General features: G+C 47.3%; 1 protein-coding gene across 2 annotated transcripts in view; it reads right to left on the bottom strand.

Annotated features, from left to right (window-relative positions):
- The window catches only part of KDM5B (lysine demethylase 5B), a 51917-nt gene extending 29655 nt beyond the window's left edge, over nucleotides 1–22262 (bottom strand). For both annotated transcript variants that reach the window (XM_065649314.1, XM_065649315.1), the window contains exons 1-5: nucleotides 22032–22262; nucleotides 8781–8858; nucleotides 7549–7671; nucleotides 6513–6683; nucleotides 1355–1489 (exon numbers count right to left, since the gene is read on the bottom strand). In XM_065649314.1, coding sequence (XP_065505386.1) covers nucleotides 1355–1489; nucleotides 6513–6683; nucleotides 7549–7671; nucleotides 8781–8858; nucleotides 22032–22169 — 645 coding nt within the window. In that variant the 5' untranslated portion in view covers nucleotides 22170–22262. The remainder of the gene's footprint in view (nucleotides 1–1354; nucleotides 1490–6512; nucleotides 6684–7548; nucleotides 7672–8780; nucleotides 8859–22031) is intronic.
- Nucleotides 22263–24878: the final 2616 nt, after the last annotated feature.

Below are 24878 nucleotides of genomic sequence, written 5' to 3'. Positions count from 1 at the left end.
TTTGGGTAAGTGTGGGCTGTTGGCTTTCACAGAAATGACACAAACATGAACTCTCTGTTAGTCAGTGTCACCTCACACCCTGTCAGACAGAATTTTAGTCTCTGTTTGCCCTGCTGTTCAACTTGAAAGGACCCGTGAGAACCGGCACCTTTCAGCCACAGATACTTCAAATGGCAAGTTCCAACTACTGAGGTTTTCTCAGAATTATAAACCCACTTGTTACTGAGTGTTTGAGTGGAAAAGCTTTAGAAAACCTTAATTGTAGCTTATTAACTAAGAATAATTAAAGGCAGGATTTGCCACAACTAAGCTGTACTACTTGGTAGTAATAAAGAGCAAGACTAGAACAATGGGAGTTAACAGGGAGTCTGAAATGAACTTAAATAGAAATCTAGGTTATAAACAAAGAGAGTCAATCATGACCTTCCTAATTCGAGATGTCACCGCTAATAAGACCCTCTCCTGGGAATGAGCCTCCCCTGCTCCTCATCTGCTCAAACAAAAGAAATAGTAAACTCAGATGGGGACGTCAGTCTGGAAGGACCAAAATCACAGTAGAACAGCTTTCCAGCAAAGGAGACACATAGTGATCTCCTAAAATAGGACTCACAGGTGAATTCTATGCAGATATAATCAATAAATTTTATGCTTATCCAAATAAATATTATTCCTTAAGCACATGCAAGATTAATCCTGTTTGCCTGTACAACACCATACTGACTTAGTTATGCAATTTTTTCTTTATATTACCTGGTGAACCTATAGAGAATTGATAGGACTCGGTAAAAACTGAAATACAACAATGCTTGTGTTTCAACAAACACCTTCTCTGCTCTAACATCTGGCTGTAACTCATGGAAGATTTACAGAAACCTCCCAAGACATTTAAAGAACAGCTACTGTCCTCTGGGAAAACAGCAGAGATCAAAGCTGCAAAACACAAGCTTCGTTTCTATAATTTGCCACCTGTATTTTAATCTACGAGCCCCATATTATTTGCAATTATACTAAAAACACTATTACAGCGTACACACTCGTAACTACTGTGTAAGTGGAACGGCTCCAGCAGAAGAGCCTTTCAGAACTCCCAACCACAGCAACACACTTTTTAAAGTATCGCACGACCCTCACCACACTACTTATAATTTACACATTTACCAATATTTAGGTATGTTAAGCAATGACAAAGTTAAACAGCTGTTTACGGTGCATATACATTTAGCGATCTGAAAGAAAATTTGTCCCGTGGCTTAACTGGCCCCAGTTGAGCCACGTCGCCGGGCAAACGGCTGCTGCACGAGGATCCCACGTTCGGTCACACGAAGCGTTTACCTATAAATCCCATTTTTCTCACCTCTGCTCGCAGGCGTTTTGCTCGACGGGCAGGCGGACAAGTCTCAGACGGCGGAACCGACTGTCTCTGGGGAATATCGTGGGGCTTGTATTCCTTGTCCTTTGTGTCACTGGTGAGATCCGGTTTCTGCAAACACTAGAGAGACACAATTCGATCACTTAATTTCTGCCTCTGCTTCTAATGCAAACTTTGTGTAGAACAATTTCATGGTTCATGTGAAGAAAGTAGACAAGGTTTTAATAATTACTGTGCTGAGTTAATAAAAACAGTATTAATGACAATTGTAACATTACCTATATGAACGAGCCACAAAATCACATTTTCCTGCCCTTTTAGTGAATGCAATAACCATAATAAAGGATCTTAAATAAAGCTTAAGTCGTCCTTTAAATTTTATGAGCAGCAATCATTCCTCCATGGGAACACCAATACTAATTCTTCTAGTAGATGATGCTTTTGGAGACTGCATCAAGAGCATACTGGAAACTGCTATAGCATCCTCAGGTTGCATTACTGTAATGCTAACGTACAAAGCAGTATAAAAGTAGATTGCAGCTCATCATACATCTCTGTCTTAAATGAAATACAATTTTGTCCAAAGAACATTGCAGAAGTTATTTCCTTCTGTATTTTGGAGAGGACAACACTGCTGCATGGATAAAGGGCAGAAGGGAAGAAGATAATGCAAGAAGAGTTTTAGTTGATATTTCAAGTCACTGAACGAACACATGTAATTCCTGAAAACTCCGCATACGTTTGGCAAGAGAATAGTAATTAATGACAATTCCAAGTTCGTCAAGCCAAACAACATTCGGCAACAGCAGACAAAATATCGCAGCTTTTCAAGAGTAAACAATGATTCCTGAAGGAAAAAAAAAAGTCTTATGTTGTCAGAAAGCATTTCACACGATTTGGTGGATCCACGTTTCTCAGTTCACGTCTGTTCCCATCACAGACATTTGCTCAGCGAGAGAGAAACGGGACAGGAACGGCAAGAAGCCCCGCAGCAGCGTGACGGGCAACGGGCTGCAGACAGCACAGACATCAGACGTTCAGCAACAAATGACACAAGTGGGGATGAAGGAGCAAAAAGTGGTATTTTGGAAGACACGGCCATGCTGAAAAATGTGTATTTAACAAAGAGAAATAGCAGTCAAGGGTAGCAGGACATCATCACCCACGGGCGACAACGCTGCTCAAAGAAACCCCCAGAAATTGCGTTTTCTTTAGGACTGCTTTCAATCTCAGACTTGGTAAGCTCTAGACTTATTCTTTGAAAACAAACGTCTGACTTGATTTCAATATTAAATCCACACACGAACCAGTCAACTCTGCGGTGTCGGCGCACGAGCAGTAAGTAAATTATTCGCATTAACACCAGTGGGAGAAAAGTCACAAGGAACAATTTCTCGGGACAAAAAAAAAAAAAAAAAAAAAAAAGACAAGCAGAAAAGGTGAGTGAATAGAAAAAATATGAAAATGAGAGAATTGAGATTGAAATGAGCCTAATGCTACATAAAGCACTGCCGAACTCAAGGGCTTTTGTACATTCTGGTTTCTTGATGCATGTACTCTTGTGAAATCCAAACCTTTCCCTAAAAACAACCCACAGTTTCTACTCCTTCTAGTAACAGAGGACATATGATCCATGACAGCAAGTCTCTAGAAGGCAAACAGCTTTTCCTAAACAAAAGGGCAATGAAATGGGGAAAGAAAACCAACAAATGGCATAACTGGCCTCACTTCCAAGCCAGAAAGAAAAAAAAAATAAAATAAAGTAGCACTATTCATTGAAAAAAAGCCCAGAAGACATTTCCTAAATACTGAGGTTTCAACAACTATTTAAGCAGAAACATTTCCCAGTGCCTCGGTAATCTGAGGGCAAAGCAATAGCATGAAATGGCTGTTAATTAACATTTTCAGTTGTATCTAGAAGAACTAGAAGTGTAAGTCCTGTCCTAAGGATGGGAATTCCCTGAACTACTTCACTCCCAGACTGACCTGACCGGCTGCAGGTACCTGATCTAACCAAGGACACCAGCTGCTGCTGCTTCAGTCCTTTCCCAGCTAGCAGAGCCTTTTTGGGTAAAGTTAAGCCTCTATCAATAATTTACCATCAGCTCATCCTACACACTGTGATCTAGACCGTGATCACGCTCCCATAACCTGAGAAGATGGTTGCACGTGTAATCCCTCGACTCCAAATGGAGGCAGAGAGTAAGTTCAAAGCCCATCTGCTGAAACCATTAAGCAGCAGCTCCTTCCCCAGGCAGTCCAAGGACACAGCAGGAATGTTCACAAGGACTCCGAGATGTCAAAAGATGGATAAAAATGCAGGGATACGATTCATCTGCTCCAGATTTAGACATTTATGAAGTAGTAATTTAGACATAATCAAGCGGGCTCCTTGTACTCGCTGAATACAACTGGTCAACTCTGCTACGTACCTACTTGAAGATAAGAACCATCACGCTCCAGAGGTGCGTATTTTTCTCCAGTAACAAAGGATCCTAGAGAACCATCTTACACAGAAACACCTTTATTAGATGCATACACATAAGTCTTTGGACACATGAATCCCACCAGGACATTAACACCTTGGTTTGGAAAAGATTCCGGACCCAGAATTACTGAACCAGTTGTATTCAGTGAAAACCAGAACACGACCAGACCACGTCCAGCCCCCTCCAGCTGCAGCCGCATTTTAAATCGTGCAAACATCTGGGCGAAGCATCCCCGAAGATGCATTAACAGAAAACCCCGGACACCTCGTTTCACGCAGCGGGTTGTGTAGCATCGTACTGACAGTTACTATGGTCAGAAAGTACGTGAGACACAGAGCGAAAGAACCAATGGGTCTCGTGCAACTGCTCTGGAGCCCAACGCCCAAGACCTGTCCAGTCCAATGTTTCAAGAAAAGAATAAAATAAATACACCTCTGTGGAGAGCTGCTTTGAGTATTAGAAACTGGCTGATTTAAGACATTTTTGCTGTTTGGCTGAACAAGAGATTTAATAAAAACACGCTATCTGTTCACCTCTGAACAGCTCCAGGTAGTGTCGCTATTTTAGTATGTACACAGAGACACCTCCAGCTGGGATATTTGTCAAAATAACTCCTGAAGCCAGTTTTAGCTTCTATTTAAGCCACACAGAAACAATTAATGTTACACGCAGAGCTGGGTGAGATTTAAGTTGTGGCACCAGTCATCAGCAGAAATTACATCGCTCCATATTTTGCAGAAAACAGTCAATGAATATTGTAAGTACCACCAATAAAAAAAAAATTCAAACAAATCAGTGAATGCAAGCACTCATCTTTTATGGATGATCACCCCGGCTGCATGAAGAGTTCCCTCTCAAAAGGCTTGTTGAAATATCGCAAGAAGGAACCACAACATCTCAAACTGACAGCTGTCAAATCCAATAGCTACATCTTCAACAACAACAGAAATCACAGATGCTTGGACTCCCAGTAAAGCACTGAACAGACACACAATAAAATGGACACCTACACAAGGAGCATCCGGGAAAGCGCCACTTACTGAGAACACATGCAGGAAAGCCAGAAAGAATCTCATCTTAGATTCTGCCTCAAAAAATGTATTGCAAAACACACTCAGCTGGAAGGCAACATGTCAGGAAGGGAAAAAAAAGTCAAATCTTAAGAGTGAAAAATGAGCTAAACCCAACGTATTCCCCTGGGACGGGAATATTTTAACAGTGGGCGGAAGGCGAGGAGTTAAAAAATTAAGTTAACCACATCTACATAGCTTTTCCAGAACCGCATACACTGAACACATCAGTTTGGAACAAATGTCCGATGCCAATTGCAAGACAGAGGTTGGAAAGTTACATGTAAAAAGCAGCGAGTCCTCATTTCAGGAGGCTCTTCTCTTCTCTTCTCTTGGTCCGATACTGAGAAAACCATCAACCGCGTGACAGACGCTCGCACGGCGAGCGTGGTACCACGTTAACTGTTGTACAGCTTTTAATTAGACCTTTCCCTGGGCAATTGTACTTCAAATATAGGAAAGCAAAGCGAGATGTGACAAAACACACACAGCTTCAAAAAAATTAGAATCCAGTTTTCAGAACTAATAAAAATGCAAAGTTTTCCATGAAATGCCTCCAGAAAATGGTGTTGGATCCCACTGCTCAACATGAATGTGTTTGAGGCAAGGCAAAGTATTTCTGACACAGTAGTTTCTTCGACTATATTTTGTCATTATCCTCCATTTGTAAAATACTCAAACCTACCCAAGTTAAATTCTTTTTTCTGAAGAGTCTGCAGAACCTAGGTGCTCTTTGCTGAAAAGTAATCATCACCAGCTAAGTAGAAAGCCTCAAATTCCAACCTTTCTTGACTTATGGCAAATTCCTCCCTCATTTTGGTAGCTTTATGCAAAAGGCCAGTGTTGATCTCTGTAGATTAAGACATGCTTGTAACAGGATTTAGGCTTTTACTGCTTAAAAAAGGTCAATACTCTCTTTAAAAGACCCTCATAGTAAGAGTGTTTCAGATAAATGAAAATGGATGATGGCAACTGCCACCTGTTTTGTTTTCCAAACAAATCACTGTGATTCATTAGAGGCTGAGTTCGTTCCACTCTCAACGAACCCTGAATTTTGCTTTAACGGCCAAATCTAAGCAGGAAGGATGAAGACTAAAGCCTGAAAAAAGTCAAAAGCCGTCCTGTTCACTGCACTGCCATTTCCATGAAGCGTTCTTGAACTTGGACACCCTCAGTGAAAGGGAGAGGAGTTACTGCCACAGCACTTGTATCAGAGATGGACCTACAACGATCTGTGAATAAAGCACTGTTTGCATTTGACAAAATGACAAAGAAATCTTTACAGCAAGTCTGAATGTCCGTTATCATCATGCTTCTTTAAACCGTAGACAGAAAATACGAAAAGGCAGCATGCAAAGGAGGCAGTAAGAGGTCACCTTGAAGACTGATTCTAAAAACTTCCTTTTGATTAAAAGTTTATCTATGGCTTTGCAAATCGCTTGCATCAACGCCACAGATTGCATCTTGTCACCTGCATGCCACAAAGCACGAAATGCAGGCTTTGGAAATGTTCCATCCATAAATAAAAAATAACAGGCTGGCTGCTAAACTAATTGGACTTCAATTAAGTTCAACGTAGCTTACCAAGAGGCTCGCTCCGGACTGGAATAAGTTGTAAGGATACAGAATGCGCTCGTAATGCGCACGGATGTGCGAACCCACGGCTTTTCCAGGAGCAAATCCCATTCTAGTGGCTATTTTGGTCCATTTTCTGTCCTTGCAAACGACATCAAATCCTCCTTCTTCTGCAACTAGCTAAAAAGTGAAAACAAAATGGTCATATATTTAACACTAAAATGATTAGCATTTAAGGAAAGTACTGCTAGTTTAAAAGAAAAGACAACGCTACAATTGCTATTCGGAGTTAGAAAAACATGGATTTAGAAACATAAAAAGCAAAACCAAAAAAAAAAACCAAACATGAAAATTGTTTAAAAGCTATAACTGAAACATGTAACATAACACCTATGCAGGAAGCATAAACTTTTTGAATTACTTTACAAACAAGTCAGCACCTTTCAACGCCCAACAGTAATTCAACCTACTTTGGAGGATTTGGCCGCACTTTGTCGCGCCTCTACTTTGTATTCCAACACCACTTTCTAGCACAGTACAAACAGTTCTCATCGGAACAAGTGCTATGAAATAGGTTCAAAATTAACCAAATAAAAACTAACCTAAAGAAACAGAGAGGCCATATCCTGGGGGTCAGTGAATCCCATCCGTTATCAGAATACAGAAACTTCTCTGAAAGTTTTAATTCATCCTAGAAGTCATTGGATATTTTCTCCCATATTTCTAATGGAAAAATGTTTTTCTCACTGCTGTCACTATTCAGAAGGTTCCTTCAGTTAGGCCTAAGTCTATTCTTGACCAGCTTCTATCCGAGTTCAGCTTTAAAGAAGAGCTGGATATTTAATTTGATCTCCTAGCTCACATCGAAACTCCCATGATATTTCCTACTATTTTGTCACATTAGCCATATTAGGTTAAACAAAATAATACTTTTTCCAGCTTAGATATACTCCAAAATCTCCTTCGAACAACCACGATACCATCCCAGAAACTGAGATAACACAACATCATTTTAGGAAGAGTTTCTCCCTTGCAATAGTCTTACTCTGTTAAGCTGAAATAAATCCAAGATCTTCCTCTCTACGTGTGGAATTTTCAGTGTACATCCTTGAAGCTCCCAAAATTTTGCAATCTGGTCCAGAAAATTCAGCTTTACACGAGTTTGAGCCTGAAAAAAAGAAGAAAAAAAAAAAATAAAGCTCTTGTATCCCAACCACCTAAACTAGCTGCACTGCTAGGATTTATTACAGTAATAAAGGTAATTGTTTATTACAATTTTATTTGTAGTAAACCAAAAAGAAACCAATGGTTTTGGTTTATTACAAAAACAAACAAATCAAACCCCCCAAAATACACCAAAAAAGGGCGTTTCGTTAGACCTTTTCACTAACAACTACATTTGTTTCATTTTTATGGCTGTAAACCGGTCAGGACAGGGAAAGCCAACTGGTTTGTTTGCACAGCAGTTCACACAGCAGGATAATCGGACTGTTGCTGTGTTGAAGAGTAGTAGCTTAGACTTTCTCTTAGACACATTTCATTGGTTTTCTCTTTTTAAGGTAAAAAAGGCCATGTCTATTCAGACTAGCTTGCTCTGAAACTCCCGAGAGAGCTCTGAACCAGCTCACATCCACACAAATCTTTACCTTTTAGCACCCAAAGCCAGCATTCGAGCCCATGCTCTGGTGCTTCATATAACCACACGAGCACTTTGGAAATCAAGCGCCAGGAGAAAAATCAGGCAGAGTCACCGTCCTTCCAACTCGTAGCAGCAGCGAGTTAAGCAGGACCCCTCACCAATCCCTTATTTTAGCCTGAATTCATGGAAGCAGTGAATGAAAGTGCTCGCAACCAGCAAATTTTGCACCAGCTGAATCCAGATTTTGTAATTGTTTCTTCCAAATGGCATGTTATTTTTAAAGCGCTCTGTAAATGTTTCATCTCTTCTTCTTTTCAAAGATGCTGCACGCGCGCAAAGTGCAGACACAAATCTACGGCACTTAAGAATTTGAGTTTAAGCACTTATAAGCACCTCTGTGTGGAAAAGGGCTGAATTACATTCCTTTAATGAGCATTAACTTTACTTTTTATGCTTGATATGTTTTTAGCTAAGTTCTGAAATAGATGAATTTCTGTGCTAATTAAAATCTGATGTTCAGAGGTCCTGAGTGCTGTCAGCTCCAGTCAAACACAGCTCACAGTCACTGGAAAACGCCACCTCTCAGAAAAACGGTTAAACATTTTGAAGTAGAAGCAACATTGAGCTTTCCAGTTTACCTCCAGTTCATTGAGCCTCTGGATCCTTGGTGTAAAGTGAAGCTTATCAACATCACATGCAAATGGAGGCTGCCAGTCCTGGAAAAACAGAAGAGCTTCATCAAAAGACCAGGAAAATAAAGGAAAATTCTCTATATGCCAGTCAAAGGCAGGTAAGCCCAAAGCATGGAGAGGTCTCTGTGGTTTCCAGACCCTCCTCAGGCCTAAATGTCACAGCACGTGTCCCCCTGGGTGCACCCATCAGCCGCCCCATGCCACCCGCCGTGGTGAGCTCTGCAGCTGCTTCCAAATCCCTTCATGCTGAACAAGCCTAGAAAGCAAGAAAAGATTAAATATGCCAAGTTAACTCCCGCCAGTCTCATTGTCCACCCTTTAAATATTTCATTGTGCCTTCAAAATAGGTATTGAAATGATGAAATAAATTACATCTAGGGACTAAAGACCTGTCCTCAAAGCCAAGCCTTCAGTTGCGCACCGGGGCCACCCTCCCCGGGGAGGCAGCTGAAGGTGCAGAACAGGCCGTGGGCCCCATCTCGCGACCCAGGTCCGGTCCCAAACGAGAACCGCACAACAGCCGAGGGTCGGCTCTGCCGGACAGTGAGAGCAGAACCCCGGGAAGAGCTGCTGCTCTGCAAGTCAACGACAAGTTGAACATGAGCCACCAGTGTCCCTGGCACCAAGAGGGCCCCGTGTCCTGGCGCACCCAGCACAGCAGGGCCAGCCGGGCAGGGAGGGGATTGTCCCGCTCTGCTCTGCGCTGGGGCGGCCTCACCTGCAGCATTCACTGTGTGCAGGGCTGGGGACACAGGAGAAAAGGAGAGAAAGCTGCTGGAGAGTGTCCAGAGGAGGCTACGAGGTTGGTGAAGGTTTGGAGGGGAAGCCGTATGAGGAGCGGCTGAAGTCCCAGGGTTTGTTCAGCCTGGAGGAGACTGAGGGCAGAGCTCATGGGGCTGCAGCTTCAGCAGGGGAGCAGGAGGGGCCGGGCTGAGCTCTTCTCTCTGTGACAGTGACAGACCCCAGGGAACGGCAGGAAGATGTGCCAGGGGAGGGGCAGCTGGACATGAGGAAAAGGTTCTTCACCCAGAGGTGCTGGACACTGGAACAGGCTCCCCAGGGAGGTGTCCCGGCCCCAACCTGACAGTGTTCAAGAAGAGACTGGACAACGTCCTCAGACACACGGTGTGACCTGTGGGGTGTCCTGTGCAGGGACAGGAGCTGGACTCCATGGTCCTTGTGGGTCCGTCCCAACTCAGGACGGTCTATGATTCTAAGTCAATCCACCCAGCACCTTAACTGGGAATCACAGCAACTCAGTTACAACTCTGAGACAGGACGCCACTTGTGTCAGCAAATTCCTATTGTTACCACGCAAAACACAAAAAGCGAAGTTTCATAAACCCTGATCCAAGCTGTAACACCTGCCTCAATCCAGAACACTACCATTGGTAGCAGAGGCTTTAAATGTTCACAAAGGACAAATGCGGCAGTTAGTGTTCATAAATGCTGGTCTCCAAAACAAACAGCAGCTGCACTAAAACCATTTTTAAAAAAACTTAAAATTTTCTTAATTCCTTGTCTGCAAACATTCAGGAACAGCTGGAATATTACCAATTAAAAAAAAAAAAAGAAGAAAAGATTACTACCTCGACAAAATACCTGCAACTGGTAGTGTTATTTATAAATAACCACCACAAAGCAATTTTATCTTTTAGATCTCTGACATCTATCATATGCCATTGGTTTGCCAATACACAGCTTCACTAAACCAAATTAGATTTGATTTAAACGTGACAGTAATTTATTGCATACAAAGCTACCTTATTATCACTAATTACAGAATAAAGATAACGTGCATCAGAGCTAGTGATAATGGAGTAAGACAAGAGCTTTCTACCACGAAAAAGAACATTTCCTCAGCACCTGCGGACTAGGGCAACTTCAATAAGATCAGCGTCACGAGCAGAATATTTGTTATTTCAGCAGACGTGCTAAACTAAGTAGTGTAAAAAACAACCATAAATGATTTGCAAAGCCATTATCTTGCATACAAACGCCCAGGCTGAATTCTGTATTATGCCAACCCCATCATGTCACTAGAGCAAGCCCATGGGGAACCAGGGGTTTTCACAAGAGGGATGGAAGAGTCACCAAGAGCACAGAAAACCTGAACAGCAAAGAGCGACATCAACCTACATGTTTTATCGAACATACGTTAACTAATCCAGACCTCTAAATTACAAATAAGAGAGAAGTTTTCTGATCCTATAAGGCATTTTCAGCACATCAAAACTTGACTAGGCCAGGTTAAAATTAAAATTTGAACTGGAAATTAGATGAGAATAGGGGGGGTCACGATGACAAATTATCAAGAGGATAGTCAATGCTCAATCAATGGAACACGCTTCTCAATCATTTCTGTTCTTTTAACCACAAAACTAAGACTGGTGTCCAATGGCATGATGTTATTAAACTAAGTAGGTAAAGCTAACCCTGCATTTTTGTTTGCCAGGCCACCAAATGCAATGAAAATTGCAAGTCTGATGAAGAAAACATTTGACTTTTTTGCCAGTGTCGTGATATCTGAGGGCCCCCAAAGTGTAAGATGAGAAACATGACTGGGAACATTCGGGGCAAGATTTGAAGTGTTGTACTTCAACCCAGCAAATTTGACTTCCAAGCTGGACCAACTGGTCACAACATTAGGCACAAGTTTGGAGTTTGCTCGGTGAGCACAGAAGACGGGCAACCAAAGCAGGTGAGGACACAGTGGAAGAGACACGCAGAACACCCACAGGACATTCTGGGAACCAAACTAAATTGCTGAAGGGAGAGCTGTGAGATCCCAAACACTTTGCTGAGGCTGAGAGCGCAAAAGAAAACAAAGAGGCATGTGCTGAGTGACTGCTTAGCTCAGTAATTAGGCAAAGCTGTCTGCAGGTGGGCAACGCATCACTCTAAACCAGGATTCTGTAATGAGGATCTACAGAGGACAAGAAACAAGAATATGAGGGGCAAGAATTCATCTCACACTCATAAAGAAATAAAGACACAAGCGTCCCCAGAACAGAGGCAGACTTCAGACCCACTGCTAGAAAGCAGCCTGTCTTTAGACAAGACAGAAGCCAAGGCTGTCTTGTCCGCTTATGAAAGCAAATGAAGATGTTTATGTGCATTATCTTACAAAAATACCTCATTCACAACACGGTGCACCAAAACATACTTCTCCAGAGTTAACTGATTAGCTCCAGACATCTCCTGTTTATTACTGACAGGTGCATGTTTTGGGAAATAAGCCTGAGAGAGTTGGGGTGTTCAGCTGGAGAAGAGAAGCTCCAGGGAGACCTTAGTGCGGCCTTTCTGGACTTAAAAGGGGCCGATAAGAAAGATGGGGACAGACTTTTGAGCAGGGGCTGTTGCGATAGGACAAGGGGTGATGGTTTTAAACTAAAGGAGGGAGATTCAGGCCGGACATGAGGAAGGAATTGTTGGCCCTGAGGGTGGTGAGAGCCTGGCCCAGGTTGGCCAGAGAGGTGGTGGCTGAACCATCCCTGGAGACATCCCAGGCCAGGCTGGACGGGGCTCTGAGCAACCTGAGCTGGTGCAGATGTCCCTGCTCATGGCTGGGGGGACACTGGGGAACTGGGAAAGTCCCTTCAACACAAACTGTTCTGTGATTCTATTAAATTCTTTCCTTTTTTGGCCACAGACACTTGCTCTAGCAAAGCACTAGTTTTCCAGTTCATCAGAAAAAGTAACAACTCCAGACAACACAAGCTTCCAGCACAGGTATTTTCTACGCCTTGCAGCTTAAGTTTAATGATACTGAATGAACATTAAACACACCAGAAGACTTTGATGGCATGTCAGCTGTTTCACAAAGAGAAGCGTTGGAAATTTGATCTATTCAAGACAGGACTTTCAGCAGACGGTTTTTCAATCTATCAGGCAGACGGGTCCAACAACTATAAACGCAAATTTAACAGCCTTAAAAGTGTTTCATTTTGAGCTAGGAGAAAGCAGTTGCAAGAACTTCTGTGGAGATCCGGTAAATTGACTTAATGAGAGGTAACGCTGGATTTACTCTGGCTTTTGACGTTTTTAAGCAGGTAGAGCTGAGGAAAACGCATGCTATTTATTACATAATAGGTCATATTAGATCATTATAACAAGACCTGTGACTTCAGAAACACCCAACTGCACATCCCGTTTATCACAAAACTGTTCCGTATGACATTAGCCCCAGAGCCACTCACCATTTGGAGAAATCACAGCACGTAAACAGGCCACCCTGTCTATCACCGACTCATTTTGAAGTCACAAACAGTTCTTTACGGAGCATCTGAACTACTCAAAATTCATATAACCAACAAGAATAACATTTATCATATTATATCCCAGGGTATGGCAAATTCCTCTATTCCTAAACAAGATGCTTTCAACCCTTCCTCAATAAGTATAGTATTTCCCCAACAAAAGCTTGCCTACATTGTGAAGCACAACTTACTAAGGTTCATTGAAAGCAGCATTAAGAGAGGTGTGTTTTGAAATAAATGCCTTTATGCACCTTGATATTGCACCACGAGAGGGAGCTTTTCGTGGCAAGGCTGATTCTGCAAATGTGATTCGCACCATGAGCTTTGCTGTGGAAGAGAAGAGCTCACACAAACCAGCCTGACAGCCCCGCTACCCCTACATTTGTGCCTGGGAAATCTGTGAGAACAGATATTTCCACTTGCAAGGTCCTCAAGAGCAACTGGTCTGGATTTCCCCCCTTTTTATTTGGGGGGAAAAAGGAGAAGAGGGGGAAAAAGAAAAAAAGGTAGAAAGATCAATTTAAGTTTCCTTCAACAACCACACTAAGCACTCAGATTAAGGACACACAGAATGCAAGAAAACCTGAATTTCAAACAAACCAACCAACCAACCATGGGAGTTTTTGCACCACCCAGACTCATCTGAACTGACTTTGTTGCTTTCTGTTGTCCATACGTGATTGTTTGAAGCCTGCAAGACACACACAAAATCATTTGCCTACGTTAGCGTGCATTTGTTAACCAGACCTAGTAGAATAAACCTGATCACAAATCCATGCCAAAAATGAGATTGATATCAAAATTTCAAACTTTGCTATAAACTTTTTAGACAAATCGAGCTGTGCAGAAGGCACACTTCAAGAATCGCAGTAGTATTTCAAGTAGTAATGCAAACTACAAAGGGTCAGGAGAACTATTTCTGTACTACTCTGATATTCCTCCTAGATTTGTTGCTACAGGGATACCAGGCTCCATAGAATTTCAGCTGGTAAACCTTGCACCTCATCCAAACTCACTAATTAAAATTTAACTGCCCCCGCCCCCTTGAATTCAAGTGAAGAAATTACCACTGTCACTGGGAAGCTGTTCTACAAGTTGGTTAGCTTCAACTTTTTTTCCACTTATCCCCATTTCGTTTTTAACCGAATGTCTTGGTTGTTTACTGTCCAAAAAGCTATTCATGAAAGCTTCCTGCAAGCAACGTTTCAAGACATTTTTCAATAAACAAATACTTTTTCTCTTCTCTTTACAGAGCCAGCTTTCCAGCCCCGCAAATAAAGATTTTCCTCAGGCTCTTTTCTGAAACCTGCCTTTTTTCCAACATCTTTTGAAAACTGCAAGTAGCATTTGAGTTGCAATCCCTCCGATGTCAGACACAAAAAAGGATGTCACTTCCATTATTTTGCTAGACAGCGTCTCATAGTAAGATCCAAAAGAATATCTTAGCGATCCTTGCCAGGGAAACACATATTCATTCAGTTAACTCGAGCAATTCCCCGCTTCCCAGGATGCCCACCCTGCGAGCATGACCTACATTCTTTGTTCCCCGATCTCTGATCTCGCTTGGCGAAGGTGTGAGGTGATTGCTGATCCAGAGGGAGGGAGCAGCCGGTGACTCGCGAGGTCCCTTTTAGTCGCACAGTTTTATGACTACATTAAAAAACGCACTCGAATGAAACTCGGATGGCAGGATGGGATGTGCAGCACCGTTCGTCGCCCCAGCCGTGTCAGTGGGTCAGCCACAAAGCTCCCTTTGGAACGGGAATTAATCCCTCCCTGACCCTGTTACAAGGCGGACATTAGTTAGTAACTCCAGCCAACATCGTTTGTGGTGACACGGTCTTTGCTTGGTCATTCTGAGCGTAGGTGATTTTTCCAACAAAAATACTGAATTCCTCCTTGCTAAGAAGGGGCCCTGGGTGCAGCAACATACCTGCCACACAGAACTCTTCAATAATGTAAGCTTGGCTGAATATTTCTCGTTTGAGACAAAATTGGGTTCTGTTATGTATTGCACACTAGCAAAGGAGAACAAACACAACCACAAATCAACGGCAGCCAGAGACGAGCTCGCAATGGGAATCACCTCTCTGGATCCCAGCCTTTCTGTGCCAGCTCCAAACTTGGAGACAAACAAAAACTCAGGTGAACTGGAGATGATTCTCAAGCGCCAGGGCCAGCTGCTCCTTGGAATCCAACAGCAGAGTATGGGAACTATCCATAGGGTTTGAACACCAATACAAAACAGGTAGCGGGGGTTCCATACAGCAGACCCCAGCCTTCTCCGCACGGAGGGGACTGCACGCACGGAACAGGTACAGAGGCTCTGGCAGCATCAGACACAAACCAGCAACGTAGCAGCAGCACTGCAGCCGGCTGGAGATGCAGCGGGGTCACGGCAGCGGCGAAGCCAAATTCCCCGATTCAGTGCAGAGGCCTCGACCTGGCGGCTGAGCATCCCCCGTCCCGCGGCCAGACCCGGCTGTCGGCGTCCGAGCCCCAGGAGCTGCTGCCACCTTCGGCCAGGACACGGCCCGTCGCGGATGGACCTTCGCTCTGACCCCGCAGTGTTCCCAGGGGACGGCAAAACGGCGACTGGCGCGGCCAGCGCGGGCGGTTCCTGGAGCTCTCCCATCACAGCCCTTCGGGGACAGCCCGCGCCCTATTTCCATCCGTAACCAACGGCTTTCAAAACTACACGTTAATCTCAACGTAACTTGGATTAAGAAAAGATCCGAATTTAACCGCCATCCCAGAAGAGACGCAGAGCGGCCACGGGCGACGCTGCCGGCTCCGTCCATCCATGGGCTCTGTCCATCCATGGGCTCTGTCCATCCATGGGCTCTGTCCATCCATGGGCTCTGTCCGTCTGCAGCCGCGGAGCCTCTGCTCACCAGGGCTCTGCCGGGAACCCGCGTGGCTTCGGCCACTGCAACCGCAACCGGCTGCTGCTCCCACAACACCCTCCGCTCGTGCTGCTTGGGTTCATTTTCACTTGTAAAGCACCTATTTTCAGTGAAGAGCTTTTACTCCGACGCAGGCTGTATGATCGCAGAAGTTGTCCCTGGTCTCCCGAAAGCGCACACAGCGTCACCCAGATATAACCCAGTAATTTGGGCTGGAGAGAAGGCCCATCCAAATGGATTCACAGACATACATCAGTGCCATTCACCGGCAGCTTTAGTTTTAATGCTGGGGAAGGGAGTTGCGTTGAAACTCTAATTTCAGCTTTTAGCTAATTGACACTGTTTATCTCCAGTTAAACAAACAAGAAACCGCAAAAACTCCCCACACCTGCTGCTACTATTGCCCCACATAGAGAATTCCAGACTAAATTGTTTCACGTAGATGAGGTTCATAGGGACATGGTTTAGTGACAGTGTTGGGTTAACAGTTGATTAGAAAAGATCATCAAGTCCAAAGTGATTCTGTGATCTTAAACTTTCAATGAGCTTAAGACAGTGTTGAAAACTCCTCCCTGGAAGAGGCCGAGCCAAGGACTGGGACATCCTCACCATCCTCTGAGCAAGCTCCAATATTTCAGTGTTTCCCAAGGGCAGGAACATTCCCCAGGTGACTGCGCTGCACATGGCAGCTGCCATTGGGAAAATACCGCTCCTTTTTCATTTTTTCCTAGTAACTAAAGATCAGAGGAGACCATTAAATATCCTACTATGAATTTACCTAATTTCACCGCACAACCTGTCTACTGAACACAACGAATTCTTCATTTAAAGTAAAAATTTTCTGGTGAGCTTCAGTGACCGATCTATTTTTCTTCACAAGAATGTGACAGCGTGTGAACAGGAACCTCAGCACTAAAACATCTCTTGCCAAAAACCTGCCCATTCTTGATCCAAGGGGCAAATCCCCCATCACGCTTCAGTTTTTTCCCCAGCAGCTGATCGCCCTCCCAATTAAAACCCTGTGCCCGCGTGTCCAAATGAACCCGCTGGTGCTGAGCAGGACCCAGCGGCTCCAGCGCTTCTACTGAGACCGACACACGACGTTGTCCCCAGGATTGTAATCGAGTTCTCTCTCTGTTTCCTTTTTGATAAACTCAACCGACTGAGCCTCTGTATATTACCAAATCAAAGAGATCATCAGGATCGGCTTCCTGTACAATTCTCTGCATTAATTCCTGGTTTAGCGGTGGGTGTTTTAAAACTCCAACTCCAGAACCCTCAAAGCTGCTCCAAAAGTGGATTGGTTTTAGTCCATAGTTTAATGAAGGGGTTTGAGGCTGGTTTTTGTTTTCTTTTCTTTCCATAAAAATGAAAATAAACCAAGCAGCTGAATGAACAGCCAGAACAGACACCGTTTAAATCAATGTTGCTCCTGAAAATACGTCCCTGGAGCAGCAGCTTCAGTTCTCGGGTGCCCTGTGCCTTTTCACCACTCGAGCTTTGTTCAGGGTACATTTTTCAAAATTCCTTCTTTCATGTGCAGAACTTTGCTGACACTTCCCTGTACCCTCTCTAGTTGTCCAATCTTTTAAAAAATCCTCCGACAAGGGAAGTATTCTGAACACCATATTTTCTACTCTCATTCTACCATGGAGGGAAAACCAGCCCATTTTTCACTGAGAACCGCAAGAGCTGCGTTCCCAGTTTAGCCATAGCGTCCGTTCCACCATTACACTGGTTTCCACAAGGATACAGTTATTTTTCTACAATCCATCCACTCTAATACTGACTTACGCTCCTTTGTTCCTAAATGCAAAACCTCACACTGAGTCCTATTTAAGCGATTACTGTTCCATAACATCCACTGTTTATCAGGCAAGCGGGATCCCCCCGCCGTAAACCTGCGATCTAGATGGAATAATTCCTTTTGTTCTTCTAGACTTTTAATGAAAAGTAGATACTCTTGGCTTGAGGTGGTGAAAGAAACATTTCCTTCATTACAAATTCTTATTAATAGTTGAAATAATTTGTGATGTATCAATTTTGCACAATAACAATTACTATAATTAGAATATTGAAACGCACTCGATTAATTTATAGATCTCGGATCATGACAACACAACTGACTTAACCAAATACACAGTCTCACAGAAGACAACAAAACTAATTTGGCAATGCCCGTTTTCTTGCACTGGTATTTCATACCATCACCTTTGGAGTTCCTGTTTGGGAATTCAGCCATTCTGCTGCCCGTGGAGAATTTAAAGCCATCACCCAGTTGCTCAATATTCACTGAAAAACGCAAGTCAATAATTTAGAGAACTCCAGTGTCAATTCCTTCCGAGATTCCAGCTATATTGATACTGACTTTCTAATCTTAAATTGTTTCGTTTATCAGGGCAGACCTAAGGGGACTTGGAGGCCTTGACTGTACTTTGCCATATTCACATTATTTAAAGCAATGAAATTTAGCCTGAATTTTCTCGATTTTCTTGTGTGGCCATGGGAGAATTCCAATGCTTCTAGTGTATTGTACAATATTGTATATTTTGAAATGGATTAATATGGTAAGTAAGGTTTAAGTAATTGTTATTAGCTACTTCTTCACGGCAGCAAAACAACTACAGAATGAAGCAAACCGAAAAGTTCATTCTCAAGAGAAACTTGTCAACATTTTACCTTCTATTCTTGAAGCTAGACTTCAAATTTGTTAGACTGTTGGCTTTCATTAATTACTATTAACTACCTACTTCAAATAACAACGATACCATTCTCAAGCAATTTCTCACTTCACTCCTCCAACGGCCCCCAATAATCTGCAGAGCGACCGTCCAATCTTCCGCAGCACAAGGCCACCGCTCGACACGCCAAGCTTCGGAATAAACCACTGTTCCAGATCGCCACTTAAAGAAAGAAATCCTAATAAAGGACGTTTTCAGCTCACAGAAGAAAATTCTACGGACAACACAGCCCGCAAAGGACTGCAAACACGTTGTACACCATCCACTTTTCTGCATCTACCTCCCAGCGTTGGTTCAGCAGCAGAGTCCAAGGATCTCTAATTAACATGGCGCATTAATGACCAGAAGCAGCGGCTGCTGGTAAAGTCCAATATCTCATCTGAACACTTTGCTGCCAATGGGACTGTCCACTCAGGCTCAAGACCGTTCACAAAAAGCCTTTGCTTTGCTGTTCCATGGCATAAAAACAGCATCAGGGAAGACGGTTATTGTTGCACCCTTTACCAGACGGGGCCCCACAATCACCCAAATAACAGCAAAACCAAGTCACCAGTGACCGCTGGAACAAACCAAACTGGAATAAAAAGGTAAAAAGCTTCTGTTGAGCACTCAAGTGGAAACTGCTACGCAGAAATTACACCTCAGGTTATATTCCCGAATGTTCTTTCATCCCGTGAACCGCTGAGGTTCCATTGTCTTCCACCCCGACGTCTACAGTCGCCCAGGTGCCTCGATACCCCCTCAACGCACACAAGAGAAACCATCACAAACGCGGTTTTCTCCAAGGTTACCCGGTGTCCAACTGACGCCAGCAGAAAGGTACCAGGGAAAAAGACGCCGCTGGTTTCAGAGAGCAGAGCTCTCCTCTTCGCAGGCCGGTGCTGACCCACCAACGCCAGCCCAGCAGTAACGACCCCTTCATGAGCAACCCATTACCCTACGGCTGGGCCCCACCAGTCTCACACGGCATTAGTCCATATTGCAGCTCTGACACGAAAAGCACAAATTCATCAGCTGATAATGAACCGGCAGAGTTTAAGCTAAGATAACGTGAGCCCGGCAATCGAATGTTTAATTGCTTTTTGGGCAGTTCACGGTGCTGCCGACCTGCTCACCGGCACGTCGCCGGCAAAAGCTCCGCTCGGGTGCACCAAAACCACAAACCTTGGCCATGGCTCAACAACGCACCACGTTGGAACACGCATCGCTTTGGGAAAAGGTCGGTAGAGTTCACACAACTCACAGTATTATACACCACACAGAAAAGAACAACAATTGAATATTCATTGCGTCTCCTGCGTTCAGGAGGAAGGGCAGGAACTACGTCAACTCCCCGGCTGTGGCTGGTGGGTTGGAAGGGCTCCCTCTATGCCAGTGAACCAACAACTGCGCTTGCACAAGTCACCCCAGCGATGATCGGGGTGGACGAGCCGCGGGAGCTGAGCTCTCAGCAAACCCAGGCCCAACAGCCATCGGGTGTTCAGCCCTCAGCAGCTCCAACCGTTTTCATCCTGCTTCTAGATACATTCAGTATCATAAATAAACAGATATTAGCTCTTTAGGAAGAGAGGACGAGAATGTCGAAAATTGAGTTGTAATAAGTAATTCATTCCCTAGGAGAGCTGTTCATTTATGAGTCTCTAACAGATAATACAGCTTACAAGAAACCTTTATTATAGTGTTTTGGCTTTTTATGCAAGCAGCCAAGAAACACAGGTGAGATCTTTTTTCAAACAGATCACAAAAAAAGAAAATACCTCTATAAAAATTCTGTTCTGCTCACAGTCGCTGAAATACTGCTGATAATATACAACCTCAAAAGATCGTTCTACTCAAAAATATTACATAAGTTCATTGTTGGCTGTATAATGAAAACCATCTTACCCCCTTAACTGTGTCAGCATCTGCATGAAAGGGGGCACTGGCATTTTCTACCTAGACAGAAATTCAAGAGCGTTCTTGTGTGTTCAGAGCACTGCAAGCCGGGACTCTTCCTCCAGAGCACAGAAACGCCTTCCCCTCCAATGAGAATCACATTTTTCAATCTGCTACAAACATTTCTCTCATCTCAGAGAGCACAAGCTACTTCTATTTTAATTCAGAAGGAAAAGTATGGTTACCGACAGGAGTCCCGACAATGATCAAAACATGAAACCGAGGAGCGTGTGTTTCCCAACATCACTCCCCTGAACTCAAAGTCTCACTCACAAAACTTAAGCGTGCAGAAACGTTTTGCCAGCTTCCCCTCTCGCTGGATGAGACGCGAGGCTCTCAGCTGCCGTTCAGCATCCTGGTTGTCGCCGTCGCGTTCGCTGCCTCGAGCCAGCTGCGCCACCCCGACCCGCACCACCCTCCGCTCAGAGAAAGAGCGATTCCCTCCAGAAAAAGGTGAATCGCACACTCTTGCCCATGAGGTTTTTACTCTCGGAAGCCCCTCTCCTCACTAGTGCGGTTGTTTATCCCTTTAAGAGAACTAACAATTATGACTACACAAACTATCTTTGCGCTATTTCTCAGTAAATTGAGTCGGCCAACAAAAGAAAATCAGCTTTCACACCCCAGTTTTGAGCTCGCACCACCATCAGGAGCGATGATGATGATGGAGACGAAGGCTTATTACTCTCCCCACTGTGTGTTGCATTCTAAAATGGTGGCCATGTCTGTCTGGGCTTCAGCTCGCAAAAGGCACCAGCCCAACTCGCAGCTGCGGAGTTTGCTGGTGTCCGGCTGGAGGGAACGGTGCCCGTGTCAGCCCGGGCAGGCCCGGGGAGCCCCGCGGGGCCGGGGGGGCCGCTCCCCGCAGCCCCACACGGCCACAATGCCAACATGGAGGGCAACACCCCGCAGCTGCCTCCTGCGGGGCTCGGCCCGGCCCCCGCTCCCCCGGCCAACTTGTAACTTTCGGGGCTGGAGGAGCGGCAGGCCGGGCCGGGGAGCGCGGGGAGGCCGGGTCAGCCCCGCTCGCACCCCGCGGCCGCGCCGGCTACTTTCCTGCCGGGCAACTCCGGCACTTGGGAGCGACTTTGCGGGAGGGGCCGGGCCGGCAGCCGCCCCCCCCCCGCCCCCCCTCAGCCCCGCGCCCCCCCCGCCCCGCGACGCCCCGGCCCGGGGGCGCCGAAACTTCGGAGCGGCGGAGGAGGCGGCGCCGCCTGGCCGGGGGTCACCGGAGCGGCCGGGGGCAGCGGAGCGACCGGCGGGCTGAGAGGGGGAAGGGGCGGGTGGTCGGCGGTGCGGGCCGGGCCGGGCCGCCACACAAAGGCCGTTCCCCGGCGGCGCCATGCGGGCACTCACCGGCGGCGGCCGCACCTTGCAGATGCCGGTCTGCTCGGCGATGGGCCGGATCTTGTGGATGAAGGCGAAGGGGTCGGCGAACTCCTCCCAGCTGGGCTCGAAGACGGGGCACTCGGGCGGGGGCAGGAACTCGGCCATGGCCCGGGCCAGGGGCCGCTCGCCGCCGCTGCCGCTCCGAACAATCCTCCAACAGCCGCCGAGCGCCGCTGGAACGGGCCGTGCACCTCCGCCGGGAAGAGGGGCTGGGGGGGCGGGGGGGGGCACAGAGCTAGAGAGAAAAAGAGTCCGCCCCGGCCTGGGCGGGGGGAGGGGGCGGCGGCCGCCCCGCCCCGTCACGCGCCTTTGTGAGGGGGCGTCGGGGCCGGACCCCGGGGAGGCTTCGGTGCCACCGGGGCGGGCGGCGCTGCCCTACCCTGCGTGCCCGGCGGCGGTTCCCCCGCGCTGGCCAGGCCGGGCCGCGGCCCCCGCGCCGCTCTCAGGCCGTTGCCCGAGCTCAGCGCTGAGAGGCCGACGGGGACCGAGGCCTCGGGAGCGCCGCTCGCCGGCGCCTCCCCGGAGCCCGCCTGGCCGGGCCTCAGCCCCGCGCACCCCCCGCTCCGGGACCCCCGCACGGGCGCCTTTGTGCGCAGCCCAGCGCCTCAGGCCCGCCCGGCCCCTCCGGCGGCCGCTCCCCCCAGCACCGCTGGTTCGGGGAGGCCCCTCGCTGCTGGGCTCCGCTCCCGCCGGCCCGGGCAGCACCGCTCCCCAGTGGCTCTTTACACACTGGCGGGGCCGGAGCAGCCGCAGCGCCACCCGGGGCCGTTAAACAGCTCCGGCGGCAGCACATGGGCCGGCTGCTCCTCGCAGCTCTGTTTACATGCGCGGAGGAATCTGCCACAGCTGACAGCCACCGCCGGCCGGCGCTTCTTTTTTTAAAGAGCCTCTCCGCTCGCCGCCATTGGCTGCGCCGCCGGCGCGTCACGGGCGGGGCGGGGCCGCGGGGCTCCGCGCGCCCGCATTGTCTGGGTCCGGCCCCGCGCGGCCGCCGCGAGCCCCGGGCGGCCCCGGGCCCTTTGTCCCGCGCGGGGGTGGCCGGGCCGGGCCCATTGTCCTCCCGCCGCCCGGGGGGGGGCGGGCAGCGGAGAGCCCGTCCGCCAGCCCCGGGGAGGCTGCCCCACCGTTAACGGGGACAAGGGGGCTCCCCTAAGGGAACACAGCGGGGGGGCACGGTGAGGGGTCCCTTCCCCCGTTCACCGGGTCGGTGGGGGCGCCCCCGTCCTCCCCGCCCCCCCCCCCCGCGGGGCTGAGGGAGTTGGGGGGGGGGGGGGGGGGGGGGGCGCGGTCCCGCCGCTGCCGCACGTAGCGCACGTGCGTGCCCGGGAGGCCCCGCCCCCTGCTGGCCCCGCCCACCCGCCATTTGCCGCAGCCGGGGGGGGACACGAGTTGGGGACCCGGGGACCCCCGGACCCTCCTGCCCCCCGGGCACCCCCGAGGGGCTCAGGGTATAAAGCCGTCTTATTATTGTTGGAAATCGCTCCGCGTGACAGGAAACCTTCGTGCTGTCACAACCTCCCATTAAAAAAAAAAAAAAAAATTCGCAACTTTTAAGACGAACGCACAACGCTCATGTGGTAGTTTTTAACAGGACTGCACTTAACGACCTAAAATTTTGAATAAAACGAGGGATGTTCACTAATTTACTAATAAAGTGGTCAAAAACCACACAAGCGGCTGGTGATTCGAGTCCCTCAGGTGGTTTAAGCGCTTGGAAGCTGCTGCCGTTTGCAAACGCAGCGTTAAACTCCCACCAGTTCCATATAATCCAGGTGAACAGCATTAAACTCCCACCAGTTCCATATAATCCAGGTGAACAGCATTAAACTCCCACCAGTTCCATATAATCCAGGTGAACACTTTCCATATGAAACATTCAGAGGCAGGAGGAAGCTGTTGGGTGTCTGAACTGCTGCTCGCCCTTAGAATAAATAAGAAATTACATACAAGGCGTTCACTGCCAGTTTAAGACAATGAGCCGTATTCTCCTCGCTTAAAAATGGAGAGGAATAAATGAAAACAGCTTTTTGTAAAGCGCATTTGTGCAGACAATGGCAAAGGGAGGGTTCCTGCTCCGAGCCATCAGCGCTGGAGCCGGCCCGGCTGCAAACCCATGGGGACACAGAGCTGATGGGACTGAGGTGTCATGGAGAACGTGGGACACCCCTCATGGCAGGAGAGACCTTGAGGTGCTGGAGCAAGTTGAGAGAAGGGAACAGAGCTGGGGAAGGGGCTGGAGCACAAGTGTGATGGGAGCGGCTGAGGGAGCTGGGGGTTCAGCTGGAGAACAGGAGCTGAGGGGAGACCTTCTGATCTCTGACCTGCCTGAAAGGAGCTTGGAGCCAGGGGGGGTCGGGCTCTGCTCCCCAGGAACAAGCGCCAGGAGCAGAGGAAACGGCCTCAAGTTGCGCCAGGGGAGGGTGAGGTTGGATCTGGGGAACAATTTCTTCCCCAAAGGGCTGTGGGGCATTGGAACAGGCTGCCCAGGGCAGTGCTGGAGTCACCATCCCTGGAGGGGTTGGACAGACGGAGATGAGGTTCTCAGGGACATGGGGCAGTGCCAGGGCTGGGGGAACGGTTGGACTCAATGATCTTGAGGGGCTTCTCCAAAATGATTCTATGAGTCTATGACTCTGGGTGCACAATGGGTGTCAGCACCAAGAGCCAAGCTCTGCTCGAAGTCTCACCCTTGCAGGGACAGGCCAGTCCCAGGGCTCACACCACAGCATCACAGAATGGTTTGGGTTGGAGGGACCTTCCCAGCTCCCCCAGTGCCCCCCCAGCCATGGGCAGGGACATCTGCACCAGCTCAGG

This window comes from Caloenas nicobarica, chromosome 21 (genome assembly GCF_036013445.1).
Source record: "Caloenas nicobarica isolate bCalNic1 chromosome 21, bCalNic1.hap1, whole genome shotgun sequence".
Taxonomy (NCBI): domain Eukaryota; kingdom Metazoa; phylum Chordata; class Aves; order Columbiformes; family Columbidae; genus Caloenas; species Caloenas nicobarica.
The sequence above is the reverse complement of the archived record's forward strand: the minus strand, read 5'-3'. Positions and strand labels throughout refer to the sequence as shown.